Genomic DNA, 27362 nt, shown 5'->3' on the forward strand with positions numbered 1-27362 from the left:
TCAGCCTGGGGCTGGAGGCCAAGCGGGACGCTGTCACACGGTGGGCGCGGCTCTGGCCCTGCGGCTGAGTCGTTTCCAGCCGAACCCAGAGGCGAGTTACAGTTTTGGGGGGTCCTGGGCCAGAGCCAGTGGGGCGCCAGGCGGAGCAGGTCAGGGTGCCTGGGCAGGGGCCCTGCTGGCCCAGTGGCTAGTCCGCCACTGGCCGAACCAGCTCCTCACAGCCATGCCCAGAGCAGCCCCCTCCAGCAGCATGGGCCCCCCAACTCCACTGCCCCAGGGCAGGGCTACGCACCTAACTCCTTTTAACAGACAGCTTGATAAAGATATGGCGGGGTTGCCTTCGGGTGACCAGACAGCAAGTGTGAAAAATCAGGACTGGGGTGGGAGGTAATAGGAGCCTATATAAGAAAAAGCCCCAAATATCAGGACTGTCCCTATAAAATAAGGACATCTGGTCACCTTAGGTTGCCTGCACTAGCAGGAGCTTGGACACATGCCCCCCGGTGTGCCATACATGTAAACCTTGGGGCAATGGTAGGAACATCAAAGAACGCTTTAGCACCGTAGGTATGAAGTGGTCTCCTTTTCTTTCTCACTCTGCTCACACAGCAGTGCTGTGGACTTCCTTGCTGCAGAAATTGCAGCTTCTCCGTTACTCTGTGCCAAATTAGCAAGATGTCTCAAATGGTAGACTCCATTTGATTTGCTGAGTCTAAAGACAGATTTTTTTCCAAATAGCAGATAGGGATGATGCAGAATCACATCCAGTTAAGGCGTGTACAGCAGGAAGTATCTTGCAGAAGTCAGAAGTGAGTGTGTCACAAATTGCATGCACAGGTACGATAGGTGCTGTGATTGTTCCTCCCTTGCCAGACTTAAATATGGTCGTCTTGGCAGTAGCAGGGGTGCCAGATATCTTGACTGGCCTGAAGAAGCTACATGCCCCCTAAGAATCAAGTGCACGTCTCACAATTCTCTCCATTTGTTCTTCACCAACATCTGCTATTTTCAGCAGAGACTCTTGTAACATCAGATGTTACACGCAGTCCAGTAGATATGTTGATAAGCACCCCTGGATGTGATTCGGGGTCAAATGAGTTTATCTTATTGTTGATGACATGGTTGGCAAGAGCTGTAACCTGCTTTTCATCCCTCTTCAATGCAGAGGCAAGGACTTGTTTGTGGACTGTGTCTTCACTACTTCTTGTTAGGTGACTTCTTATAGCTTTTGCATATTCACTCAGGACATGTCTTGTGGGGGTCCATCTAACAAGGGCTGGATTCTTTTTTGTCAGTCCTACAATCCCACTTCTGCCCTTTGAGTCTTTGAAGACAGTTTTCTTTGTTCCCTAGGGTGGCCAGATGTCCCGTTTTTATAGGGACAGTCCCATTTTTTGGGACTTTTTCTGATATAGGCACCTATTACCCCCCACCCCCATCCCACTTTTTCACAGTTGCCATCTGGTCACCCTATGGTTCCTGCATCACTCCAAATGCCACTGAAAGAACCAGGTGTCTGACATACATTCCCCTGACTCAAAGGCATCATGTACTTCCTCAAGGAGATTTAACATACCAAGAATGTAGACTGATATCCATATGGCATAGTCGGACCTGCCTGCAGTATGGAACACTGTGTGTGTAAGGCATTAAGAAGTTGAAATGAACTTAAACAGTAAAAATTTCTAGTCATAGTCATGTTGCAATGTTTCTGGAACTGTGCAAAAAATGCCTCTCTCATTTTGGGTACTATATTTTCACCTCACCTGCAGGTTTACGGCACCATTGGACAGCTCCACATCATACCACACCTGAACATATATAAAATAAGCGTTCAAACTATATAAGATGTGGGTGTGTGTAGGGTAGGCAGATTGAACTCCAAAAATATGGCAACTTTTCAGAGAATCGTCACATACCTGTACAGGCAGGGAACTGTTCACCCTGGAGATACCCTAGTCAGAAGGGAAAGAGACCAGAGGATTGGTCTCCACCCAAGAGAAGTGACAGCCAAAGTAGTTGGAAACCTGAGGGTGAGTGCCCTTGCTGGACCACTGAACGGAACTACATGTGCAGTTGTCCTGAACCATGACATATGTTCTTCTGAAGGCAGCTGAGGCAGGACTAGGATATTCTCAGTTAAGAGGTCTAGACTTCCAGAGGAGCACTGGTGAATGCAGTGTGACCTGTAGGAAATGCTGCCAATGGCATTTAAAACAGGAACTTGTCCCCCTTTCCCCCCCACACACACTTTTGCCTCTGCCCTTCTCTCTTCCCCAAACCCAAGCAGAGCTGCCTACAACTTGGCATAGGAAGAGAACCAGAGGATCAATAGACTCCACTCGGGACGTTGCTATTGTCAGTCTATTTTAAGTAGAAGGTGCTCAGGTCCAGACCTCAACAATATATAGGCACCTATTTCCCATAGAAATCCCTTTGAGGATCTGGGCTGCAGATATGACTATGACGGGTAGCAGGACAAACCCTAAAATGGACAGAATTATATAAATTGAGTCAAAACTTCCTGATTTGGATGAAATCTGACAATTACAAATTCCTCTAAAGTCTTCAGAATTTCAGGGGCGAGGGACAGTTTTCCTGAAGAGCTTGAAACCTTTTACACAAACATGAATCCCTGTGAGGAAGCAAAGTGTCACTGCCCATTTATGAGTTTCTGTATGCGGTGATTTCAAACACAGAGAGCAGTGGATTTTGTTCCAAACATCTTAGTTTTTTTGTTCATGAGTACTCCAAGGCTGTCAAGGAAATGCAAGTGGCTACTGATTCTTTTTTTTCAGTCACTTTTGGGGCACTATTTTCTGTGCAAAGCCCTCGGCACCACCATTTGAGAATGGTCAGTGGTAAAAATTGCAGATGATAAGCTATTGCATATTGAGCCAAACCCTGGACCCTGAGCAAAGCTTAAGTAAAAGTTGTGTTCTGGAAAACAGTGTATGTTGGAAGGGGTGACCTGATTTCATGCCAGGGCCAGCCCCACTGGAAACTGAACTGTAGCTGGGAGAATAGCTGGAACAACCTAGAACTCTCTTCTTCATCCAAGCATGAGATTACTAGAGTCTGTACTATGCACGGACTGAATGAACGCGCCCTTTATATGCCCCCAGCATAACCAAATTTCCCCACCTCAATGGTGAGTCAGAGATGCATCACTAAACTCCCCTTAGCACATAGCGTTGTGTCATCTCTTGTCCTTTTGCACAGCAGGCTCACTCCCTGTGACCCTTCCATTGGCACACAAACATCTATCTATATAAACGTTATGGCAGAATCAGGAACAAAAACAAACAATTGTGTGGCCAGGGTTTTGCCCACTACAATGAAAGCAAGCTGTTCCTATCTGGCGCATGCTCATGGAGTTTAATTATTTATTAATAAGTTATTAGTTGTATATTTCACACTTACACTTCTGCCTAGTTACTAGTAATTTGCAATGGCAGGAGGAAAGGATTGTACATCATCCATTCAAGGCCAGATTCTGTTCCCTTGCGTGGGGGATGCCTTACTCTGTGAGGTTTATTTCAATGATCTACTCATGCAGTAACGCACCATGCAGCTGAGGGACAGTGGGAGAATATGGTCCTCTGCCATTTTACCTATGTTTCTGTAAACATGGAGGACTGGTGTTCTGTTGATATCTGAACACATTCAGTGCTGGGGATTATAATATAAGACATGGCTGTTGTTTTAAACATTCATTTTTGTAGAGTCTGTGCCTTATTTGATATTCTGAATTATTAAAGCACAGATTGACAAATGAAAAACTATGGGTCCAACATTAGTGCACAACTTGAATGTATCTTGGAAATGTGTTTTATTGATCTGATTTGTATAAAATGTGACATCAGTACCTAGAAATTGACAGATTGGCTCAGACCCAGGGTCCATCTAGTCCAGTATACTGTCTCTGACAGTGGCCAGCAACAGATGTGTCAGAGGAAGGTGCAAGAAACCTTGCATTACACCGATGTGGGATAAAACTGTACACAAGCATGTGGTTAACAAAACCTACTTAGGTGCCTTTAGGCAACTGTGTTTTTCTGTCTTGTTAAATATTGTGACTCTTAAGCCTATGGTGGTACCACCGATTCATAGCTATTAAACTATGAAGGTGGTAGGTTGATAAACACACCTTGGTGGTGGTCAGTGAATATTCATCCTTCAGCAACAAAATGAAGCCTCCTCCTCCTGGACTAAAGTGGTACCTGGCAAGCTTATAGTTGTCAGGACTGTCCACTAGAGGGAGCCATTGGCGCACATTAAGCCAGCATGCTGCATTTATCTGTTGTTACAAATAGCTGGAAAGGGGGTAATGTTTTCTTGGCCATGGGAAATGCTTTGGCTGCTTGAAATTAATATATTGTGGTGATTAATGATAATCAAAGGAAATTAAGAATAGGCAAGAAGTTCAGTAATTCCACCAAAATGTTTAATACCATATTAGATTTCCACTGAAGTACAGAGCTAATGTATTTGTACAAAATATATGATTAAAAATAGTATTGATTTATAATATGTACAGATATGTCACATCTTTGTCAGCAATCCAGACACTTGAATAAGGAGAACATGGTTAATGGTCTCAGATCCACAATAACATACATGAAAGGCTTCTGCAGCTAATCACAATAGGACAACTTGCCAAATCAACAGTAAGGATGAATCAGTCAATACGGATGACACATTCCTTTCAGAAATCTCTGAATGATAAGCAGTCTGCTCTAAAATGGATTCAAAACATTTATACTTTTTTTTTTCTAAATTGATAGTGAAGAGAACATGTCTTCAGGACACTAATGTTGACACAATGACGGTCCTGTACTAGATTAATGATCTATCACTTTCAGTGGTTTATTAAACAAGGCTGATTTTCTGATGTACAGAAGATAGACCAGTTTACTCCTGCTGGCCTGATCCTATTCTCAGGAAGTCAATGGGAAAACCTCTGTTAACTTCAGCAAGAGCAAGATTGAGCCCCCTATTTCATGGATATGAATTACAGGGGATTAAATCCTGGAGTCTTTATTCAGGTGCTGAATGCTTTTAATTCCCATTGACTCAGAGGATGATCAGCCCCTCAGGTGCAGCATCAGGTTCCTAGTGCTTACTTGAGCAAGGTTCCCTAGACAAAGAAATCCTGGACGCTAGGGCCTGCAGATACTGCACTGTTGGAATACTGGTATTCAGAGAGTGCCTGGGTGGTGATCTTTACCCATCTGGGAGTGAGCATCTGTTAAAGGGGTTGATAAAGCTTATTATGCCTTCTGAACATCCCTGCTCTAGAGGCAGGAGAGGGTCTCACTCCCCTGGTAAGAATGCAGCGTAGCAAGTGCTGTTCTGCCTGTACTCCTCTCCAAGCCAAAGCATCTGCCCTGGCCGGTTTGCAGGTGCCTCAACCTCGTTGGGGTAGGTAATGGCACTTGCTCTTCACTGTCCTTGCACTCTTCTGAGCACAAACAGTGGAACCATGGCCAACCCTCACCTAGACATGTGAGGTAACAGATCTCTTGGGCTACCCCCATCCTTACACATCTGCACGGGGCGCAGCACAATCTGCCCCATATGGTGTTGCTCAAAGCCTCCGTAACTCCAACTGCAAAGCCAGTGAACATGGTACAGTGTGGGTTGCTGAACTTTGCCCTGTATGAGCTTCTTGAATAAAAGGTGCCATATTCCTCACCAGCTTAACTATTAATTTCAGTGCTGTTACACCAGAGATTAATCTTGGCCAGGGCCTGTCCAGTACCTTAATCTTTTTTAGCCAGCAATCCTTGTATATTTTGGTAACTATTATTGTAAAGTGGCTTCCTTGAGGAGAACGCAAAAGCTTCAAGATGAGACATTGCTTTATTTTCTTATATGTTAACACAGTGGATAAGTAATTGCAGTACTTAAAAAAAAAACCTTCTTGCAAATTTAGTTTATTAAAGAATCTTGAATGGAGGAGGAGGAGGAGGAAACCTACTATGATTTTGAGTTTCAATGGTTAGCAGGAAATTGCTGAACCAAAACCAAAACGAATAGCAGTTGCACTAATCAGGATTATTCATAATAACCAGCCCAACATCCCTCTTCCAGGAAAAAACAGTGCTGTCCCCGTCCCCCCTCCCCCCGATCTATGACAAAGTACTGTAGGACTGTTATCACCTCCGATAAATCATTCTGATGAGTCTAGGAGTAATTCTAACAAATAATTTGCAGACTGTCAATTATCAGGCAGTAAGTAACTACAAGCCCAATCCTGTAAGGTGTTAAGTCCCCTTTGAAAACAGGGCCTCTGTGCAAAAAGTGAGTCAGCAATGATCATTCTAGTTGTTGCCTGCTTTGGGATTCCCAGTGCATCCTGTATGCTCTAATGTATGTCCTATTTAGGTTGTAAACTCTTTGGGGTGGTGATTATCAATTTGTGTCTTGCACAGCCCTAAGCACATCACCGGTAACAAAATACATGCACAACTTTGTGCGTGCAGTCAGTTGTGCAAGTAATCAGGGCATGAACCAGTCAGGTGCTGAACAACTGGAGGTGAGACATGCCTTCAATTCTGACTCCCCAGAGATGCTCGGCATTTTGCAGGATCAGGCCCTGATTGCACACTCTCACTTGTGTGCAAATGCCTACTACAGAAGTGTAACAGCCCATTTGTGTGTTCAGATTAAGTGCTTAATGGGATTTTGTGCATATAACGTCAGTTATTACATTTGCCCATGCAGAGTCCAGGTGAGGCCTGTCTGGAAACATGGCCCGCAATGTTCACTTTGGCAATCATTGGGCTTATTTCCAGGCAATGTGGTTTTTCCCTTTTATGCCCTATTCAAACACAAATAGCACTTAGACAATTTTCACGTTTCAGTACAAATCAGCCAAAGAAGCTTTTCTCATTGTATCTGGGGTAAGCTCACATGCTGCCTAGCAGTAGAGAATAATTAGGAGTTATACAGACCATTTTACTCCTGGATCCCATCCCTACAGACACAAAGAATAAGGTCTACGTTGTCAAGAGACCAATGATTTTTGTGTGCTTCAATTTTTGGATGGCAAGCTGAGACATTAAAGGGTCCTGATTTTCACCAAGTTCCGAGCACCATCTCTGAAAATCAGGCCCCTTTAAGATGCCTTGTATTGGGCACCAAAATCATTAGTCACTTATGAAAATTAGATCTAAACGACTTGCACAAGGTCACACACAAGGAATCTATGGTGGAGCTGGGTAGAGAACCCAAATCTTCTGGCTCCAGTCCTTTGCCTTAAACACAAAATAATCCTTCAGGACTATCCTAGAAGAAGAGGAAAAATACCCTATATGAATCGACATGGTAGACCATAATCCATCACTGGTATTTTGTAGTAATCAGGATTAGTATTGTTATTTTCGTTTTAAGATTAGGCATTTTCTCAGTGCCAAGTTACCTATTTAAACATGCATATGTATCATGTTTACCCATATCGAACAGCCTCTGTGGAGTCATTTCAGTTGGTAGAGACACATATTTGCTCTTCTGAAGTGATGCAGTGTGCTATTTTTACACACTCCCAAGCAAGTTCAGATACGGTATAAGCAGTGTAAGTTTATGAAAGTCAGTGGAATTGCAACTACTTAAATTAGATTTGATTTTTACCATCATATCTTGCCACAAATTGTCATAATTTGTACAGAGAACAATAGTGACTGAAGTGAAAGCTTGCATATATCACACTTATATTTCCTTTATCCTCCTGCTCCAGAAACACAGGCCCACTTGAACTAAAGGATAATCTCCAGTCAGCAGCATGTGACCTGTGACGCACATTTAAGCAGTCCTGATTCCATCCAGTAGTGAGCAGTAGTGCACATTCACACTAGCCAGTTCACTAGACTGTTTTAGCCTTTCTTGAGGATTGCTTTCCAAAATGCTAAAAGCAAGCAGAACACATGGACAAATCATCATTTGCCATATTTATTTTTTAAAACTAAGCTCTGAGTTATACAAGTGCAAAAGTGATTCATTAGCCAATAGCCTTTTTTAATACTCCTATAAAATATAACTAAATAGAATTAAAAGATGTGTACAGTATAATGGAAATGCTGACACATAACTAACTCTCAAAGTGCTAGGATGTACCACTGTAAAGTCTTACAAGACTATTTAGCTGAGTATCATTCTATACAAAAGACGTTCCCTTTGTCTCAAGAAAGGCCCTTTTCACTGTCACTGCATGAAAAGAGAACTAGCCAATTTGGGAGAAAATAAATGTGGAAATGTAGGGTTGTAGTTTACCCACAGGACACCTTTTTAACCCTGTTCAAGATTTTTTAAAAAAGTACTGATCCATGTAGCTCAGATATTATAGCAAGGTTTTTTGGGGGTGGCAATTCTGCCATGGGATCAGCTAGTATGATGTTCTAGTGATGACAGTGGGTCCCCACAAGGTCATGTGGGTCCCATTACAACACTGAGACTTTTGACATTGACTACTATTTATTTTTGAAATGTTTGAGCACCCTGCTTTGAGTTTAGGGAAGTTAAATGCACAAATACGTTTACAAAAGAAGTCACCGTTTGCAGAGTATGAAAGAGTCTGAGTTCAGAGAAGAAGGGGGAGGACAAGTGGGGTAGATGGGACACCAGTAATAGCAATTGTAACCTTCATTTTCTCTACTCCATTTCTAACCAGAGGAGTGAGCAATGTACATCCACTAGAGGGTGCCATTTCACCTCTAGAAAACCATTTCAGTAGTATCTCAGAACCCATTTGAAAGCAAGTTTAAAGAATCAGGGCCAAATTCTGCTCTCACTTACACTGGTGTGAATCAGGAGTAACTCCTGTGAAACTAGTCCTGATTTACAGTGCTCTTATAAAGCAGAATCTACTTTTGGTGTTGCAAGTGAAAGTCATAGTAGCTGAGTTTGCAGACCTTACATAGACAAAACTCCCATTGAAGTCAGCAGGGCCACAGGATCTGGACTACTGAATTTATGTAGAAAATTTGCTTTTCAAAGCGGTCAGCCCTTTTTGAGGAAGCCTGTTTTCTATTACTAGTCAGGGTTAGGCTGCTGGTGAGATACAAAGATGGCTTGCCAGGTTCTCAAATGTTATTTTCATACTAGAGAGGTTAATCTATAATATCAGAAGTATTGTTCTTTCACATAGTGATTTATAAACCCTGATTGCAGCCATATCAGGATTCCCGTGGGTTATCTCAATCTTTCAGCTGTGTTTTTCTTTCTGTGGTTTGGACAGTGAAGCTATTTCCCACACCCTCCTGCATAGTACCCTACAGCTCCACTCTTTTAGGACCTACCATAGTCAATTAACTATGCCTGTCTTTAAGTATCCCTTGTGTGCATGTCCCATAATGCACTTTGAGACAATAAGACAGACGTGAATATTAAACTAAAACTGATGCTTCAGTCACAATAGATTTTTTAATCTGAGTTGGGCCCAAGTTGCATAGTTTGGACCCGGATCCAAACCCCCGAAAGTCTGATTTTGCTTCAATGTGGGGACTAGGTTTGGGTTCCTTATTCATTGTTTGATTTTTGTACATAAAAGACCAGATCCTCAGCTGGTGTAAACAGGTAAATGGAGCTACACAGATTTACAGCAGCTGAGGATCTGGCCCCCAAATCTCTGCCATCTCAAAGTGACGGTTTTATTCAGGAAATGTTACATTTAAATCTCACATAAAAATACTATTCATAATTAACTGTCTAAAGCCAAGGGATCTTGACATCAAAATAGCATTTTATCTACGCAGTAACACATGAAATAGGAGGGGATTTGTTCTCCTTAAATACTATAGCTTGCCTGATGTACCATTTTCAGCAGGAATGGTCATATTATAGTCCCAGGGTGGAAGGTGATTTAAAATAAGAAGAATATCATTCTTTAAATCAATTCTGAAAGCATTGCCAAAAAGTAATAATGTGAATTAGCGGAAAAGCTTTTTTTTTTTTTTTTTTTTTAAAAGACGGTCATCTGTCTAAATCCCATAAAGCTGTTAAAGTCAAGTCTCATTTAGGTTAGGTCTCTGCTAGATTGAACATGCTCGTTTAACCTAAGTGTGAATGTATGCTAGGTGGTGTCCATACTGCAATGAGAATCATCGCCATAAGGGTTATGCATAAGCAAGGCTCTAGTTCTCAGTGGGAATATTAAAGAATGGTGATGGTCAGAAAAGGAACTCTGTAAAAATGGCTCATTTTTACACCCACAGCTCTGTTCTCCCTGTGGACATTGAGAATTCTCTGCTGATTTTAGTGAAGAAATTACATGTTTTTCTTTCTGTCGGTATTGCTGAGTCAATACAGCAATGGGAAAATGAGCTAGAGTCCATTGAAGCATGTGTATCCTTATGGTTAATTAAGATTCTGCCACTGTAATTTTCAGAAACTTCCCAACAAGCTTTTATTACAGAACCTAGCTTGACTTTCAGATCCCAAGTTGATCTTGCAGGGTTGAGAAATAGAAAAACTTTCTTTTTACTTGTAAATGGAGCAAACTAGAGAGGAAAGGCATTGAGACTTTAAACATGGAACCCCTCAGTGCCATCTCTACAGAGTCTTTTTCAAGCGGGTAAGGGTAGAACTGCAGCTTATTTGCTTATGCCCCAATCCTGCAAAGCCATATGCATACGCTTAGGTTTCATAACATTCATTTCAATGGAACTACTCACGTGTGTCAAGTTAAGCTCATGTGCCTTTGTAAGAGCGAGGCTTAAAGCTCTAGAAAGCACTTTCTCGAAACGGTGAGCGTGCATGAGAATAATTAACAGAGATGATCTGCCCAGGTAGAAAATCCAAATATCTAAGTACTCTCTGCTACCACTCACACTGAAAGCACAAAAATGTCAGTAATCCTGCGCATTTTATGAGTGGCAGGGACATGTAGGAGTGAGTGAGACAGGAGAGTAAATTCCATGCAGTCTAAGTTCAAGTTTAAGTGTGGTCCTGTTTTATTTGGCCTGGGGGCGGGAGAACACTGCATACAGCTAAATATGGATTTTAAAACACATCCAGCAAAGAGGGAGGGGGAGTGCTGATTATTAGGGATGAGCAAATATTTGCAAATAGCTGGAGTATCAGGGCTATCCAGCATACCACTGGAAACCTCTGCCCATCACTGCCGTTTGCTGCTACCATGAGACAGCAATGAATCCCAGCATAATGGGAAGTTAGCTTCTCCATCCTAACCTCAGGGGTGCAGGAAAAGAGAAGTAACACCCTTGCCCTCCTGCTGGGAGGGAATGTGAGGATTTCCCCCACTGCTAGCAGCCTGGCTCCCTCTCATTGGAGGGCCAAGGATTGAAGGACACCTCCCCCTTCACAAAATCCTGCCTCCCCCTTCAGCCCAATGCACTCTAGGGTGTCAGCCCCAGATTTAAAGGGCCAGTGTATTCAGCAGCAGTCAGGTGACAGGAGTGTTTCAGTCCCCTGGCTGTAACTGAAACATGCAGAGAACATGTTGTCCCCTGATGACATTGCCAGGGGGAGTGAAAGGCCTCTGGGTTGCCCCCCCACAAGATAAATGCTCAGTAAGTGGAGGCGAAGGGGTTAAAGGCCACTGAGCTGCTACCTCACAAGATGACACCAGGTAAGAATAAGGGACAAGAGGGAGACCCAGGTCTGCTGGGGAGTAGTGGAGGGTGGGGAGTGGGATCCTGTGGGAAGGGGAGCAGAGAATGATGTTCTGCTTGTCTGAACGTTAATCCCACCCTCAGCCTATTTGCCCATCACTAGTTTACTAAGCAATGCTTCTGGTTTTGCTACCATTACAATGTGCAATGCTATGAAAAACCCTCAGACTGAACCCCACCCCTATTCTAGCCCCTTTCACAAGATCTATTACACTCGATGGCAAGTGATATGGTTACATGTACAAAGAACTTTTTCCTAGCCCTTGTGTTAGACAGGCTTGAGTACAGAGAAGGGATTTCAATGAGCTAGATGTCCCATTACCCAACAGGCAATGGCTGCCCTTCAACAAAACATAGCAAACAGAAAAACAAAGAGCCATGCTGGAGGAGAGAAGTGCTACTCCGGCTGGAGAGGCTCAGTTAGACACAGGAGGAGGCAGGCCAGGGCGCCGGGTTTGAATAATTTTTGGCTTTGGAGAATTCTTTGGGTCCTCTTCTTCCTCTGTGTCGCTGTCGCAGACATGCACCACCACGCTCGGGGTGGACTCTGTCCCTGCATGCAGCTCGTACTTCTCCCCTGGAAGCAGACATAAGTGGTTAGGTCAAAGGTCACCAGAATGGGAGAGCCAAACATTGACTCTGGCCTTGTCTGTCTCCACGAATAGCCCTGATTCAGCAATCAGTGTAGCTGCACCATGGCTGAGCCTTAAGCTTAGACAAAGACACACAGGGGTTTGCTTTCAGGGGTGGCATCATTGTAGAAATTTTGGTGGTGCCCAGAACCCGCCCCCCCCAAACACCACCCCCTCCCACCTGCCTAAGGCTCTGGGAGGCAGTTTGGGTGGGGGAGGAGGTCTGGGGTGCAGGCCCTGGGCTGGGGCAGGGGATTGGGGTGCAGGCTCCGGGAGGGAGTTTGGGTGCAAAAGGGGTGAGAGGTTGGGCTCTGAGAGGAAGTTTGGGTGTGTGTGGGGGTCTGGGGTGCAGGCTCTGGGAGGGAGTGCAGAGGGCTGGGGTGAAGGCTCTGGGAGGGAGTTTGGGGGGCAGGAGAGGGTGTGCGGGAAGGGGGTGGGGGTGCAGGCTTGGACCGAGCTTAGGTGCAGGCTCTGGGCTGGGGGTGGGGCTGTAGGCTCTGGGAGGGAGTTTGGCGGATGGAGGGTGTGCGGAGCGAGGGGGTGCAGGGGTGAGGGCTGTGGGGTGGGGATCAGGGGTTTGTGAGGGGGCTCAGGGCTAGGGCTGGGGGGGGTTCATGATGCAGGAGGCGGCTCAGGGCTGAGGCAGAGGGTTAGAGTGACGGGGGATAAGGGCTCTGGGGTGTGGGAGGGGCTCAAGACTAGGGCAGAGGGTACAGGTGCGGGGGGGGTGAGGGCTCTAGCTGGGGATGAGGGGTTTGGGGTGTTGGAGAGGCTCAGGATTAGGGCAGAGGACTCTGGCTGGGGGTGGGGGCTCTGGGGTGGGGCAGGGCTAGGGATGAGGAGTTTGGGGTGCAGGCAGGCTGCCCCGGGGCTGGGGCCAGAGAGGACTCCCCATCCAGTCCTCTCCCTGCCAGCAGCAGTGAGCTCTGGGGGAGGGGCCCGCCCTCTCCTCCCCAGGAGCACACTCACCCCCATCACTGTCACTGCACTTACTCCTAGGACCCCTCTCAGGTCCAGGAAGCCACTAGTGCCTATGCTAGGATTTTCCAATCATGCAGCCACACTGAAATCACAGAGTAGACAAGGCTTAAATGTATATGTAAGGAGGGGAGAGATAAGGTAGCTGAGTGCCATGGAAATGGGCCCAGCTCAAAACCACACCTCCTAAACCCTCTATCCACAGGGAGTTCAGCACTGGATTCAAATTTCATGGCTGCCCCTTGTATCTAAAATAGGCCAAACCTCAGTACCCCAGGCCCAAACTTCCTTAGACTCTGGGATCATTCAGATCCAGTTAAACACACTGCAGCTTGGTTCCATCTCTAATTTCTCTAGCTGCTGTAGCTGTAGGCTGTGAGGGAGAGGATTTGTTTATCACTGATAACAGTTCCAGCTATAAACATCTCTAAATACCCTTCACCATTGAAGTAGGCACAGCATCTACTTAGCACTTATGACAATCATCATCTTGGCCGACACACAGGGGACTGAACCAGAGACCTCTAGAGCTAAAAGCCTGAGCGGCTATAGCCTGAGCCAGTGCTCTTTAGCAGTAGCTGTAACACACTCATATCCTCTGCAGATCATGGAGTGGGACCTGTAACACACTCAGCAATGGGTTACACACTTATGCAGCACTTTGGATTTTCCAAGTGCTCTGTGCACATTCATTGCTTAACCCTCCAAGTTCCCCTGTGAAGTAGGTCAGTGTTGTGGAGGTGGAAATGGGGCAGGGAAGTGAAATGACTTGCCACAGCCCCAGCGTAAGAGCCAGATTTCAGAGTAACAGCCGTGTTAGTCTGTATTCGCAAAAAGAAAAGGAGGACTTGTGGCACCTTAGAGACTAACCAATTTATTTGAGCATAAGCTTTCAAATAAATTGAACTGTAGGTCACGAAAGCTTATGCTCAAATAAATTGGTTAGTCTCTAAGGTGCCACAAGTACTCCTTTTCTTTTTGCGAATACAGACTAACACGGCTGTTACTCTGAAACCTGTCATTATGCAAGGCACTGCATTTAGCCGTATGGAGTGGAAATCTATCAACTGCATGAAAAAACTTGTACAGATACAGACAGACATCATCTTCCTTTCCAAATGCAAACAGATGGACATCGTACCAAAAGGACTGAAGGTAAAAAATCCATTACAATCTACATACTACACAGACTATGCTGACAGCTTATGCCACATGCCCTCAGAGTAAGAGCCAGGCTCAGAACTCAGTAATTCCTAGCTCTAAGTCCTGTGCACCATCTCCTAAACAATGCTGCCTCTGTTCAGTGTGGTACATGGGGCTGTAGCTAAGAATAATGGGATGGAATTAAGAAAAAGTAAATTTAAGAAAAATAACAGGAAAAATTTCAGATCGTGAGATCTGTGAGACACTGACCTGATCTCCCCAAGGAAACAGGGGAAGTCTCATAGCTTGGCGGTTAAAACTCAACTAGAGAAAGCACTAGAAAATGTGTTGTGGGGAACAATCCTGGCCTGGCAGGGGCAGAGTAGATGACCTATTGGAATAGGTCGTTTCTGTCTTTTATGCCGGCAAGCACCAGTACACTTTATTTAAGTTTGACAAATTGCCTTATTAAGACTCTGACAAACACCATGATTAGCTACTGACAAACACTACTATGTCTTTGACAATCTCTGCTTTATAGGACTGCTTTGAGTTAAGAGCGGCCAATGCAAATTTACAGTAAATACTCTAGGAGGAGAGCAAGGCACCATATAACTAGGTAAGATGGAACCCCAAAATCCTATTTGCCATAGAATAAATTGTTACTACTACTTATTTGTAGTATGGTAGTGCCTAGTAGCCCTAGTCATGAACCAGGACCTCCTTGTACTAGGGGCTATATAAATACAGAACTAAAAGATGCCCTGCCAGGTTTTATAAGTTACTGAGCCTGATCCCAAAAATCTTCATTCACATGATTCTTTACACACACCTTTTTGAATAAAAGATTGCAGGATCGGGCCCCTGTCATTCCAGGTAACTCTGCACCTGCTACAAGGCAAGCATGGTGTTTGTGCTGGTTTGCTGTTCATCTGAGTGAGGCTTAAAGGCTTGGGATTAGAGGACAGGGTGCATTTTTATCTGAAGGTGGGAGGCAACTGTACAATCAAGACAGTGAATAACTATTATAAATTAGGCTTCTTGCTGCAAGAGATATTTTATTGCTGTGATCCCATTAATGCTGACATTAAACTTCTCTATTTTTGGAAATCTTTTTCCTGGATCCAGATTGAGTAAAGCATTATGGGGCTTGCTGAGAAGCTAAAATGTAAAAAGAGAAACCGCTCTTGGTCATGCTGTATGTGGTTTTGCACTGCCTATTTTCCCTGCAGGCTGCAGCTAATTTCTCAGCTATGGTCTGACGTCAATGCTGCCAACCACCACTGAGGGGCACATTGGTCACTGTCAGCTGCAAACAGCTCTGTGGTGCAGTGCACAAACAAAGCTGGGCCATTTCTTATCACACCACGTACAGTAACTCACATTCACTGTCCTCTTAAAAGGTGATAATCCTAGTTCAGATGCCACATTCGTTTTTATGCTCAAATTCTTTCCCAAAGATGTCTTTCCACTGGAAAAGAGAAGTTGAAATAACTACAGACACTGGGACAAACATTCCCAAGCCTCTGGCACAAGCAACTGCAGCAGCAATTAATGTCATTTGAACGAATCAGTATTCAGTGCTCCCATAAATCGGTCCTGAAGGTGGCCAAGTGAAGAACAGTTACTTGCCCGACAATAACAGATTCTTTGAGATGCTGTAGGCAGCGTGGAGCCTACTGTAGGAACACAAGCACCTCATGCACATGACACCGGAGTTTTCTTAATTAGCAGTGTCCATCAGGGCCATTCAGGCTGCCAGTTCCTGTGCTCTTGCACAAGGCCATAAAGGGCAGGGGGCTGCTGCAGTCCTCCCGCAGGTCCCTGCCAGTTCAAAGCCTATGTGGCTGAGGACTCCGAAAAGCGGGAATGGAGGGCTGGTTGTGGGATGCAAACTGCCTACACCATCTCAAAAACAGTGAGGGAAGAGTACTTTTCTTCTTCAAGTATTTGTCAGTGTGGATCCCAGTGTAGGGGACAGGCAATCAATCAGTGTCCTTACCCCTGAAGTTCAGCTGCATCAAACAGAGATTAAAGTACTGCTGCCCTGAACATGGCCTCTGATTTGGCTGCCAGGTCAAATACATAATGCTTAACAGAAGTTAGCAGGTGACACTGCATTGCTGCCTTGTATACCTGAGAGATCAGCATGTTTCTGAAGTGGGTGGAAGATGGTACCTGTGCCCTGGTGGAAAGTGCTTTGACATTTGGAGGGAGAGGCTCGCCAGCCAGCTGAAGCAGGTCGAAATACATTGCATGATCCACTTCAAGGATTCTCTGTGACAAGATAGCCTTTCAAGGCACCAGATATAGCCGAGAAGAGGTGAGGCGAGAACCCAAACTGTTTAGTCCTGCTGAGGTAATATAGAAAGGCTCTGGAGTCATACAGAATATGGAGCTTCTTTTTTCCCGGCATTGAGTGCAGTTTCAAGAAGATGACTGATAGGGTAATGGATTGGTTCAGGCGAAATTCCAACTCCACCTTAGGGATGACTTTGGGGTACACCATCCTGTCCCTTTGGAAGGGTGTGTAAAACAATCCGGACATAAAAGCTTGGAACTTGCTGATTGTCCATGCTGACATAATGGCCATGAGAATATCTGTCTTGATGGTAAGGCGGTATTGTGATGCTGGCAGACCAGGTGCCAGCTCATGCCAAGGCCCTTAGGCTTCAACTGAACACTGACAAATGCATAGCTGGAAACCAGTCTGGCTCACCTGTGTGTGAGTATTGTTAAACTAGGTATTAGGTTTATAAAATGTATTTAGTGTTTTGGACTTTATGAAATGCTTTTATGAATTGCTGCATGCATCAGTCTCATTTATCGTATCTGTATCACGGTATATGGTAATATTTAAGAGTTCACTCAAAGTATAAACCGGAGGAGAGAAGCATTAACAAGTATGAAATAGTGGTTTGCCACAGGTGTATCTCCTGCCCAACAAAAGAAGACCCATAGACCCCAGACAAACCATTGCAGAACATCAGAGGACAAAAGACTTTGTTAATTGCACCCCTCCACACCAATGAAGAGGAGACGTGCCGGTGGACTCTTCCCATCAGCTTGAACTCTGGGGGAAGGGAATAAAAATCCCTGACAAGAAGAAACTATCTTTATGCTGCTTGGACTCTGAGGGGCAAGGATTACTAAGCATGAGCAAAAGCTCCACAGTGCTAGCTGGGGTAGCCCTAAAGGACATATAAAGATTATGTAAGCAGGGGAATAGTCCCGCTATTGTGGGAAACTTTCCTGGCTTCTGCACTACCCCAGTGAAGTGGGCTAGCGAAAGGATCTGAGTACTCGCTCTCACTTCCTTTACCCAGTGGCCTCCCTGCCCTTGAGGGCTCCCTTTCCACTCTCCTGTCTGGCAGAGTCCTCGTAACCCCAACAAGGCTGGGCCCAGGATTCCTGGGGGGCTTGACCCGCAACCCTGCTGTGGTCACCTAGGACGGGGCTAGGGTGTCCCCACTCCAGGGTACTCTCTCTGCACTGAGCACTTCTCTGACCCACTGATCATTACATACAATTTGAAGCAAATGAACGTTATTTAATCAACAATTAATTTTAAAAAGAATAAGGGAAAATGGGAAAAGTTAAAGGAAACATCACCCCGCTCTGTGGCAGGGAACATCACAAACAGTGTCTCTGGAATGTCAGGGCAGTTCACAGTCTGTTCCTTGTAAGTCCCAGGCCTCCTTCTCAGGCCCTGGCTATGCTGCAGGGATGCTGTGGGTTGGACACTCTCTCTGGTGCACGCTCTCAGGCTCTAGGTGGCAGGACCCTTCTCAGCGTTACCCCCACCCTGTCAGGGTTACCAATCCCTCTCCGAGTCTGGCCTGCAGAGCCTCCTGGCTGAGGTGTCTCCCTGTGCTGGCCCCGCTGCCCAGGGTCCCCCCTCACTCTCCCCAGCTGCTCACGACACCCGGCTCCGGACTGCTCCAGCCCCAGCTCCACTCTGTCTTAGCTCCAGCTCCACTCTGCCTCAGCAGGGCTGCTGCTCTGCCTCCAGCTCCCTGCGCTGCTTCTCTGGCTCCTCTGGCTCTGGTTGCTGCAGCTCTCCTCCCAGGACAGGTCTGCTCTGCAGGCTGCTTCTGCGACTCTGCTCCCAGCACTGACCTGCATCGTGGGGCTGCTTTTCTGGCTCCTCTAGCTCTGGTTGCCGCAGCTGTCCTCGCAGGGCAAGTCTGCTCTCTCTGAGCTGTGCCTCTGGCTTTGGGGCTGCAGCTCTGATCCCAGCTCAGCTTGGGCCCCTGCTTTCTCCTTAGCTGGGCCCCACTCTGTCTGACCCAGGCAATTCCAGCTCACACGGAAAACAGGACCTCCCTGGACTCCTGACTCCCTGATTAGCCTACCCGCCCTGTCATTCAGGCTGATTTGGAGCATTGGCCTCTCCCCATTTTACCTAGGGACTGTCAGTCTCAGGGTCCTGACTCCCCATCAACCCTTCCCCCTTTTAGTACTGCAAGCTAGCAACTAAAACACCCCCACTGAAGGTTAGTAAGGGGACAACAGTCCCCTTACACTTATTATAGAAGCTTCTATCAGCTTTTGGAACCTAAGACTGTAACTCATAGAATATCAGGGTTGGAAGGGACCTCAGGAGGTCATCTAGTCCAACCCCCTGCTCAAAGAAGGACCAATCCCCAACTAAATCATCCCAGACAGGGCTTTTTCAAGCCTGACCTTAAAAACCTCTAAGGAAGGGGATTCCACCACCTCCCTAGGTAACCCATTCCAGTGCTTCATCATGCTCCTAGTGAAAAAGTTTTTCCTAATATCCAACCTAAACCGCCCCCACTGCAACTTGAGACCATTACTCCTTGTTCTGTCATCTGCTACCACTGTGAACAGTCTAGATCCATCCTCTTTGGAACCCCCTTTCAGGCAGTTGAAAGCAGCTATCAAATCCCCCCTCATTCTTCTGTTCCATAGACTAAACATCCCCAGTTCCCTCAGCCTCTCCTCATAAGTCATGTGTTCCAGTCCCGTAATCATTTTTGTTGCCCTCCGCTGGACTCTTTCCAATTTTTCCACATCCTTCTTGTAGTGTGGGGCCCAAAACTGGACACAGTACTCCAGATGAGGCCACACCAATGCCGAATACAGGGGAATGATCATGTCCCTCGATATGCTGGCAATGCTCCTACTTATACAGCCCAAAATGCTGTTAGCCTTCTTGGCAACAAGGGCACACTGTTGACTCATATCCAGCTTCTTGTCCACTGTAACCCCTAGGTCCTTTTCTGCAGAACTGCTGCCTAGCCACTTGGTCCCTAGTCTGTAGCAATGCATGGGATTCTTCCACCCTAAGTGCACTTGTCCTTGTTGAACCTCATCAGATTTCTTTTGGCCGAGTCCTCTAATTTGTCTAGGTCCCTCTGTATCCTATCCCCACCCTCCAGCATATCTACCACTCCTCCCAGTTTAGTGTCGTCTGAAAACTTGCTAAGGGTGCAGTCCACACCATCCTCCAGATCATTAACTCATTTGTATGTGTATGTTTACCTCCTTTAACTTTATAAATAACTCTCATTTCCTTTAGCTAGTTTATTATAGGACTGGCTACAAGCGTTGTCTTTGTAAGATCTAAAGTGCAACTGACCTGGGAAAGTGACTGGTCCTTTGGGACTGAGAGTAACTGGAATATTATCGTGATTTTTGGTGTATGAGACCATCTATCACAAAGTTCAGTTTGTCTTGCCACCTAAAAGCTTGAGTACCCAAGGTGACTATATGGGACTTCATGGTTGGGCTGTTACAGTGCTGAGGAGGTCACACTGGATGCTAGGTTGGGGAATTCAAAGTCTAGAATTCACAACCAGATTTGTGGGTGTGCCCTGCTTCTTAACAGTCTGCCCTGAGGTTGGTACTCATGCTTTTGAGCCACTCCTGACAGCTTGACAAATATGTTGAGTACTCCCATAGCAGTTCAATAAAAGTCTTCATAAGCTTTAGAAGGATGACACTGAGGCCCATAATGGAGTTAGGTCTCTGACTGGAGAGCAAGCATGAAGAAAGCCCCTGAATACCATAGGATGTGAGAAGACTGAGTGCGACTGTACTGGAGTTTAACATGCCAATATTGTAGAAAGGTAGACTTTACGAGAGTTAAACACTAGTCCCATGTGTTTCTGGAGCAGGATATGGTCTAAGATCTTTGGTATCAGGGACTCCACTGGCTCAATATTATTCTGAGTTGCGCACATGGATAATCTTATCCATTTGGAGGATTAAGTTTTCCTGGTGGAACATTTGTTGCTCTGCATAAGAATTTTCTGACCTGGTAGGGAGCAGTCTCTGTCAGTGTTGCTCAGCTAGCCAACATCCAGCCATCAGATGCAGTGACTGTGGGCCTGGGTGAAATATCTGATTATGGTTCTGGGGTACTATGTCAGGCAAGTTGGAAGGTGTATAGGATGCTGCCGAGACATCTGCAGCAGATCTAATAATCAAAACTATTTTGGCCAGTATGGGGTTATCATGACGACTCAGGCCTTATCCTATATGACCTTGGATATTATTCTAGGAATCAGAGGAATTGGTGGGAATGCATACAGGAGTTCAAGACCATCAAAGGAGGAAGGCACGCAGCAGAGAGCCTGAGCTCATGCCTCCTCTGGAACAGAAGTTCCAGCACTTGGTGGTATCCTCTGTGGTGAACAAATCTGATGGGAGTCCACCACTAATGGAATATCAGGTCTAGGATGGATTTCTGTAGTAAATGCTTCTGTTTGGTTAGCACGATTCTGCTCAGGAAGTCTGCTAGGTAATTGCTGGTCTCTGGAAGATTTAGAGCTTGTGGGGTCACCTCATGCTGATGACACCAAACTTAATGGCTTCCAGGCAGAGGGGATAATCACTCACCACCTTACTTGTTTACATAGCGAATTGCCAACATGTTGTCTGTTAGAATTTGTACCTTGGAATTCTGCAGAATGGGCAAGAATGTTATAAAGGGCTAGCCTGATGATCCTTAATTCCAGGACGTTCATGTGTAGCTTCAAATTGTCCTGAGCCCATGTGCCTGGAGGTGTTTCAGGTGGGCCCCTCAGCCTGTCCCTGGTGTGTCCATGATAAACATTGTCTGGGGGAGGGGGAATCAAAAATGTCACCTTTCTCCTCATGTTCATGTCTAGCCACCAAGCCAGCTTTTGCAATACTTGAGATGGGTCTTTACTGCATTTGCTCATATGATGTCTGGATGGGGCATACACAGATCTCAGCCACAAGTATAAAGGTTATAGGAGAAGTCTGGCAAGTGGCATCTCACGTATGCACACTGACGTCTGGCCTAATAGCCCTGGACATATACACACTGTCATTGTTGGTTTCACTTGTAGGTTAAGCACCACTGAGTGAAGGGATAAGAACCTGTCCTCTGGTAGGTAAGCTCTTGCTGATCTGGAGTCAATCGGAGCACCTCTGAACAGTATTGTCCAATGATTACTCAGTTCACTGAAGTCAAAAATCAAAGCTCAGAAGTGGGTCTGAAGATATAAGTTTTCAGAGTTTAGCCTGAGTTAAGAACTAGGGGGCTGGCACCTGGCCATGGGCAGTAAGGGGGAAATGAAGCACAGAGTGCATACACAGCCCTGATGGACACTGCTAGCCAAGAAAAATCCAGTGTTGCATGAATGTAGTTCATGCACACCTAGAGTGGGACCCATGCTGACACAAACTCAGAGAAGAACCTCAGTTATACCCACAAAAAATTGTGGATACAATTTTGTATTCACGATTATTAATGCCTACAAAATCGTGGATCAAAATATGGAAGCCTTGTTAAGGCTGGACTGAAAATGAGGCCAATGTTACTAATTTATTAGAACATAGTCATGTACAATCAATAGGATTTTTATAAAAATAGAATCTGGTGCTACATTTTAATTGTTATTTAGGTCTTTAAAAATAATACTACTAAGGTGCTATTAGTAGCTCAGATACCAAGGTAATAATTACAGGATGAAAATGATAGATCTTCCCACTTTTTAAAGTGACACCGTAAGGCAAAAAATCATGGGCCAAATCCCCAACAGGTATAAACTGATGTGTCTCCATTTAAGTGATCGGTGTTTTGGTGATAAAATCTGAGTCCAAATTAGGATACAGGCCTAACGAAATGGGAGCTATACCAATTTACACTTGCTGGTTATTTAGATTGTGGCAGTGGCAAAATATGCTAGGCACTCTCCAAAAACAGAGGATAAGTTTTAATTAGGATCTACAATTATAAATATAAAGGCACTGTCAGATAGTGTGATGACTCAGCAGAAAAACACAATGGCAGTCAGCAAGGTCTCTACCTCAATATTTAGCCTTTGTTCTAAGGAAACAAAATAAATTAATCTGATCAGAATGAGAAATAGGAATCTCCCCAGGTTGACGTTCACCCACTCATTTCAGGTGCTGAAGTCTAACTTCCCAAAGGCATTTTCCTTCTCCTCCTGCCTTCCTGTGCATCTATGCAAGAGGACTGAAGAGGACCTGAAGGTTAACCAAAGGAGATTCAGTTAACAGGTATGTTTGGAGTGAAGGACTGAAACAATCACTAAGAAAGCTGACTATTATAAATCTGCCCCATTAAGTACATTACTTAGTACTCAGATGTAAGGGGAAACTGACAACAACACAGCCTGCGACCCTGATTCATTTGGAAGAAATGTGTTTTTAGTTTCAAAAACTCTCTTCTAAATCCTCAAAGTGGGGATTATGCTTTAAATCTTTATTAAAACATACTGGACCAAATGGTCCCTTCTGACCTAAATATCTATGAATCTATGAATCTAAATTCAGCCCCAGTGCAAGTGGGAGCAACTCCATGGACTGCAACAGATCTGCACCCGCTTACCCAAGGGATGAATTACCCAATAGGCAGACTACGGATGTGCTTAGGGCACCAGCAAAGCAGGGGGCACGAAAAAAAAAAGATTTTTTTTAAAAAAAATTGATATTTGATATTTCAAAAAAAGCATCAAAGTAGTCATAATGGGAAAAATCAGAACTTTGTGAGACTTCCTTACACTCCACTACACACTCTTCACCCATTTTTCTGTTCTCTTTTTATTACTTATCCCCACCTAAACCAGGGGGGCGTCCTACTCACGTAGATTGAAATAATGCAAGGAAATCAGATCCTGTCATGTATTTTGCAATATCACATCGGACTTTTACCAATGGCAAACAAACAAGATATTGTCCACAAAAAATATTTTTTGGCATGAAAGGGAATGGTGAGAAATACACTCAAGAATGGCTACTGTATTCACCATCAGCAGGGTCTGTGTACTGTTTTGTTTGCAAACTTTTTGCATATAAACCTTCAACATCCCGGTTTGCTGTAGATGGATTTAGTGACTGGCGGAATACTGTTTTAATTGAACAACATGAAAATAGCACTATTCATAGAGATTCAATGTTGACATATTTAAATCGAAGACAGGGCTTTGGATTGACACAAAAATTGGAAGAACAAATTAAAGGGGAGCATGAATACTGGCAACATGTCTTGCAGAGTTATAGCTGTTGTTCAAACATTAGCTGAAAGTGGTCTGCCTTTCCGGGGATCAAATGAAACATTTGGATCATTGCAGAATGGAAATTTCTTGGGATTGTTGGAGCTTGTGGCTCAGTTTGACACATTTTTAGCAGGCCATATCTCAAAATATGGGAATGCTGGCAAAGGTAACCCATCATACTTCTCCAAGACAATATGTGATGAACTCATTCATAGATATTTAGGTCAGAAGGGACCATTATGATCATCTAGTCTGACCTCCTGCACAATGCAAGCCACAGAATTTCACCCACCACTCCTGCAAAAAAACCTCACACCTATATCTGTGCTATTGAAGTCCTCAAATCGTAGTTTAAAGACTTCAAGGAGCAGAGAATCCTCCAGCAAGTGAACCGTGGCCCATGCTACAGAGGAAGGCGAAAAACCTCCAGGGCCTCTTCCAATCTGCCCTGGAGGAAAATTCCTTCCCGACCCCAAATATGGCGATCAGCTAAACCCTGAGCATATGGGCAAGATTCATCAGCCAGATACTACAGAAAATTCTTTCCTGGGTAACTCGGATCCCACCCCATCTAATATCCCATCATAGGCCATTGGGCCTATTTACCATGAATATTTAATTACCAAAACCATGTTATCCCATCAGACCATTTCCTCCATAAACTTATTGAGTTTCATCTTAAAGCCAGATAGATCCTTTTGCCCCCACTGCTTCCCTTGGAAGGCTATTCCAAAACTTCACTCCTCTGATGGTTAGAAACCTTCGTCTAATTTCTAGTCTAAATTTCCTGGTGACCAGTTTATATCCATTTGTTCTTGTGTCCACATTGGTACTGAGCTTAAATAATTCCTCTCTCTCTCCGGTATTTATCCCTCTGATATATTTATAGACAGCAATCATATCTCCCCTCAACCTTCTTTTAGTTAGGCTAAACAAGCCAAGCTCCTTGAGTCTCCTTTCATAAGACAAGTTTTCCATTCCTCGGATCATCTTACTAGCCCTTCTCTGTACCTGTTCCAGTTTGAATTCATCCTTCTTAAACATGGGAGACCAGAACTGCACACAGTATTCCAGATGAGGTCTCACCAGTGCCTTTTATAACGGTACTAAAACCTCCTTATCCCTACTGGAAATACCTCTCCTGATGCATCCCAAAATCGCATTAGCTTTTTTCACGGCCATATCACATTGGCAGTTCATGGTCATCCTATGATCAACCAATAGTCCAAGGTCCTTTTCCTCCTCCGTTACTTCTAATTGATGCGTCCCTAGCTTATAACTAAAATTCTTGTTATTAATCCCTAAATGCATAACCTTACCCTTTCTCACTATTAAATTTCATCCTATTACTATTACTCCAGTTTACAAGGTCATCCAGATCCTCCTGTAGGATATCCCTGTCCTTCTCTAAATTGGCAATACCTCCCAGCTTTGTATCATCCGCAAACTTTATTAGCACACTCCCACTTTTTGTGCTGAGGTCAGTAATAAAAAGATCAAATAAGATTTGTCCCAAAACCGATCCTTGAGGAACTCCACTGGTAACCTCCCTCCAGCCTGACAGTTCACCTTTCAGTAGGACCCGCTGTAGTCTCCCCTTTAACCAGTTCCTTATCCACCTTTCAATTTTCATATTGATCCTCATCTTTTCCAGTTTAACTAATAATTCCCCATGTGGCACGGTATCAAAAGCCTTACTAAAATCTAGGTAAATTAGATCCAGTGCATTTCCTTTGTCTAAAAAAATCTGTTACTTTCTCAAAGAAGATCAGATTGGTTGGCACGATCTACCTTTTGTAAAACCATGTTGTATTTTGTCCCATTTACCATTGATTTCAATGTCCTTAACTACCTTCTCCTTCAAAATTTTTTCTAAGACTTTGCATACTACAGATGTCAAACTAACAGGCCTATAATTACCCTGATCACTTTTTTTCCCTTTTTTAAAAATAGGAACTACGTTAGCAATTCTCCCATCATACGGTACAACCCCTGAGTTTACAGATTCATTAAAAATTCTTGCTAATGGGCTCACAATTTCATGTGCCAATTCCTTTAATATTCTTGGATGAAGATTATCTGGGCCCCCCGATTTAGTCCCACTAAGCTGTTTGAGTTTCGCTTCTACCTCAAATATGGTAATGTCTACCTCCATATCCTCATTCCCATTTGTCATGCTACCATTACCCTAAGATCCTCATTAGCCTTATTAAAGACTGAGGCAAAGTATTTGTTTAGATATTGGGCCATGCCTAGATTATCCTTGACCTCCACTCCATCCTCAGTGTTTAGCGGTCGCACTTCTTCTTTCTTTGTTTTCTTCTTATTTATATGACTATAGAACCTTTTACTATTGGTTTTAATTCCCTTTGCAAGGTCCAACCCTACCTGACTTTTAGCCTGTCTCACTTTATCCCTACATGTTCTAACCTCAATAAGGTAGCTTTCCTTGCTGATCCCTCCCTTCTTCCACTCCCTGTATGCTTTCTGCTTTTTCTTAATCACCTCTCTGAGATGCTTGCTCATTCAGCTTGGTCTACAACTCCTGCCTATGAATTTTTTCCCCTTTCTTGGGATGCAGGCTTCCGATAGCTTCTGCAGCTTTAACTTAAAGTAATCCCAGGCATCCTCTGCCTCTAGAGCCATAAATTCTTCAGTCCAATCCACTTCCCTAACTAATTTCCTTAATTTTTGAAAGTCAGCCCTTTTGAAATCAAAAACCCTAGTTGCAGATTTATTTTTGTTAATCCTTCCGTTCAGTTTGAACTGAATTAGCTCATGATCACTTGAGCCAAGACTATCCCCTACAACCATTTCTTCTATGAGGTCTTCACTACTCACCAAAACCAAATCTAAAATGGCATCCCCTCTAGTCGGTTCAGCAACTACTTGCTGAAGGAATCCATCAGCTATCACATCTAGGAAAATCTGAGCCCTATTATTATTACTAGCACTCTTCCTCCAGTCTATATCTGGGAAGTTAAAGTCTCCCATGATCACACAGTTTCCATTAGTATTTACTTTACTGAAAACATTAAAAAGGGCTCTATCCATATCCAAATTACATCCCAGCAGTCTATAGCACACCCCAAGCACTATCCCAGGCGAGGCTCTAATAGTTTTCTTCCCCAATGTAATTTTTGCCCAGACAGACTCAGTCATATCCATTTCATTGCTTCTTATTTCTTTACATTCTACCTCATCACTGATATACAATGTTACTCCACCACTTTTACCTTTATTTTGAACTTTCCTAAACAGCACATACCCCTCAATACCTGTAGTCCAGTCATGACTACTATTCCACCATGTTTCTGTTATCCCTATAATATCTGGTTTTAATTCCTGCACGAGTAGCTCTAGTTCCTCCATTTTGTTACCTAGGCTCCTCACATTAGTGTACAAACATCTTAATTTTTGCTGTTTGGCCTCACTCACGTTCTGTACCCTATTAGGCA

General features: G+C 44.3%; 1 protein-coding gene across 1 annotated transcript in view; it reads right to left on the reverse strand.

Annotated features, from left to right (window-relative positions):
• Positions 1 to 6147: 6147 nt before the first annotated feature.
• RCAN2 (regulator of calcineurin 2) overlaps positions 6148 to 27362 on the reverse strand; it is a 159004-nt gene continuing 137789 nt past the window's right edge. Inside the window, exon 4 of the mRNA XM_077812434.1 lies at positions 6148 to 12210. Within this exon, the coding sequence (XP_077668560.1) occupies positions 12050 to 12210 (161 nt within the window). The 3' untranslated portion in view covers positions 6148 to 12049. The remainder of the gene's footprint in view (positions 12211 to 27362) is intronic.

Source organism: Eretmochelys imbricata, chromosome 3 (genome assembly GCF_965152235.1).
Source record: "Eretmochelys imbricata isolate rEreImb1 chromosome 3, rEreImb1.hap1, whole genome shotgun sequence".
Lineage (NCBI taxonomy): Eukaryota > Metazoa > Chordata > Testudines > Cheloniidae > Eretmochelys > Eretmochelys imbricata.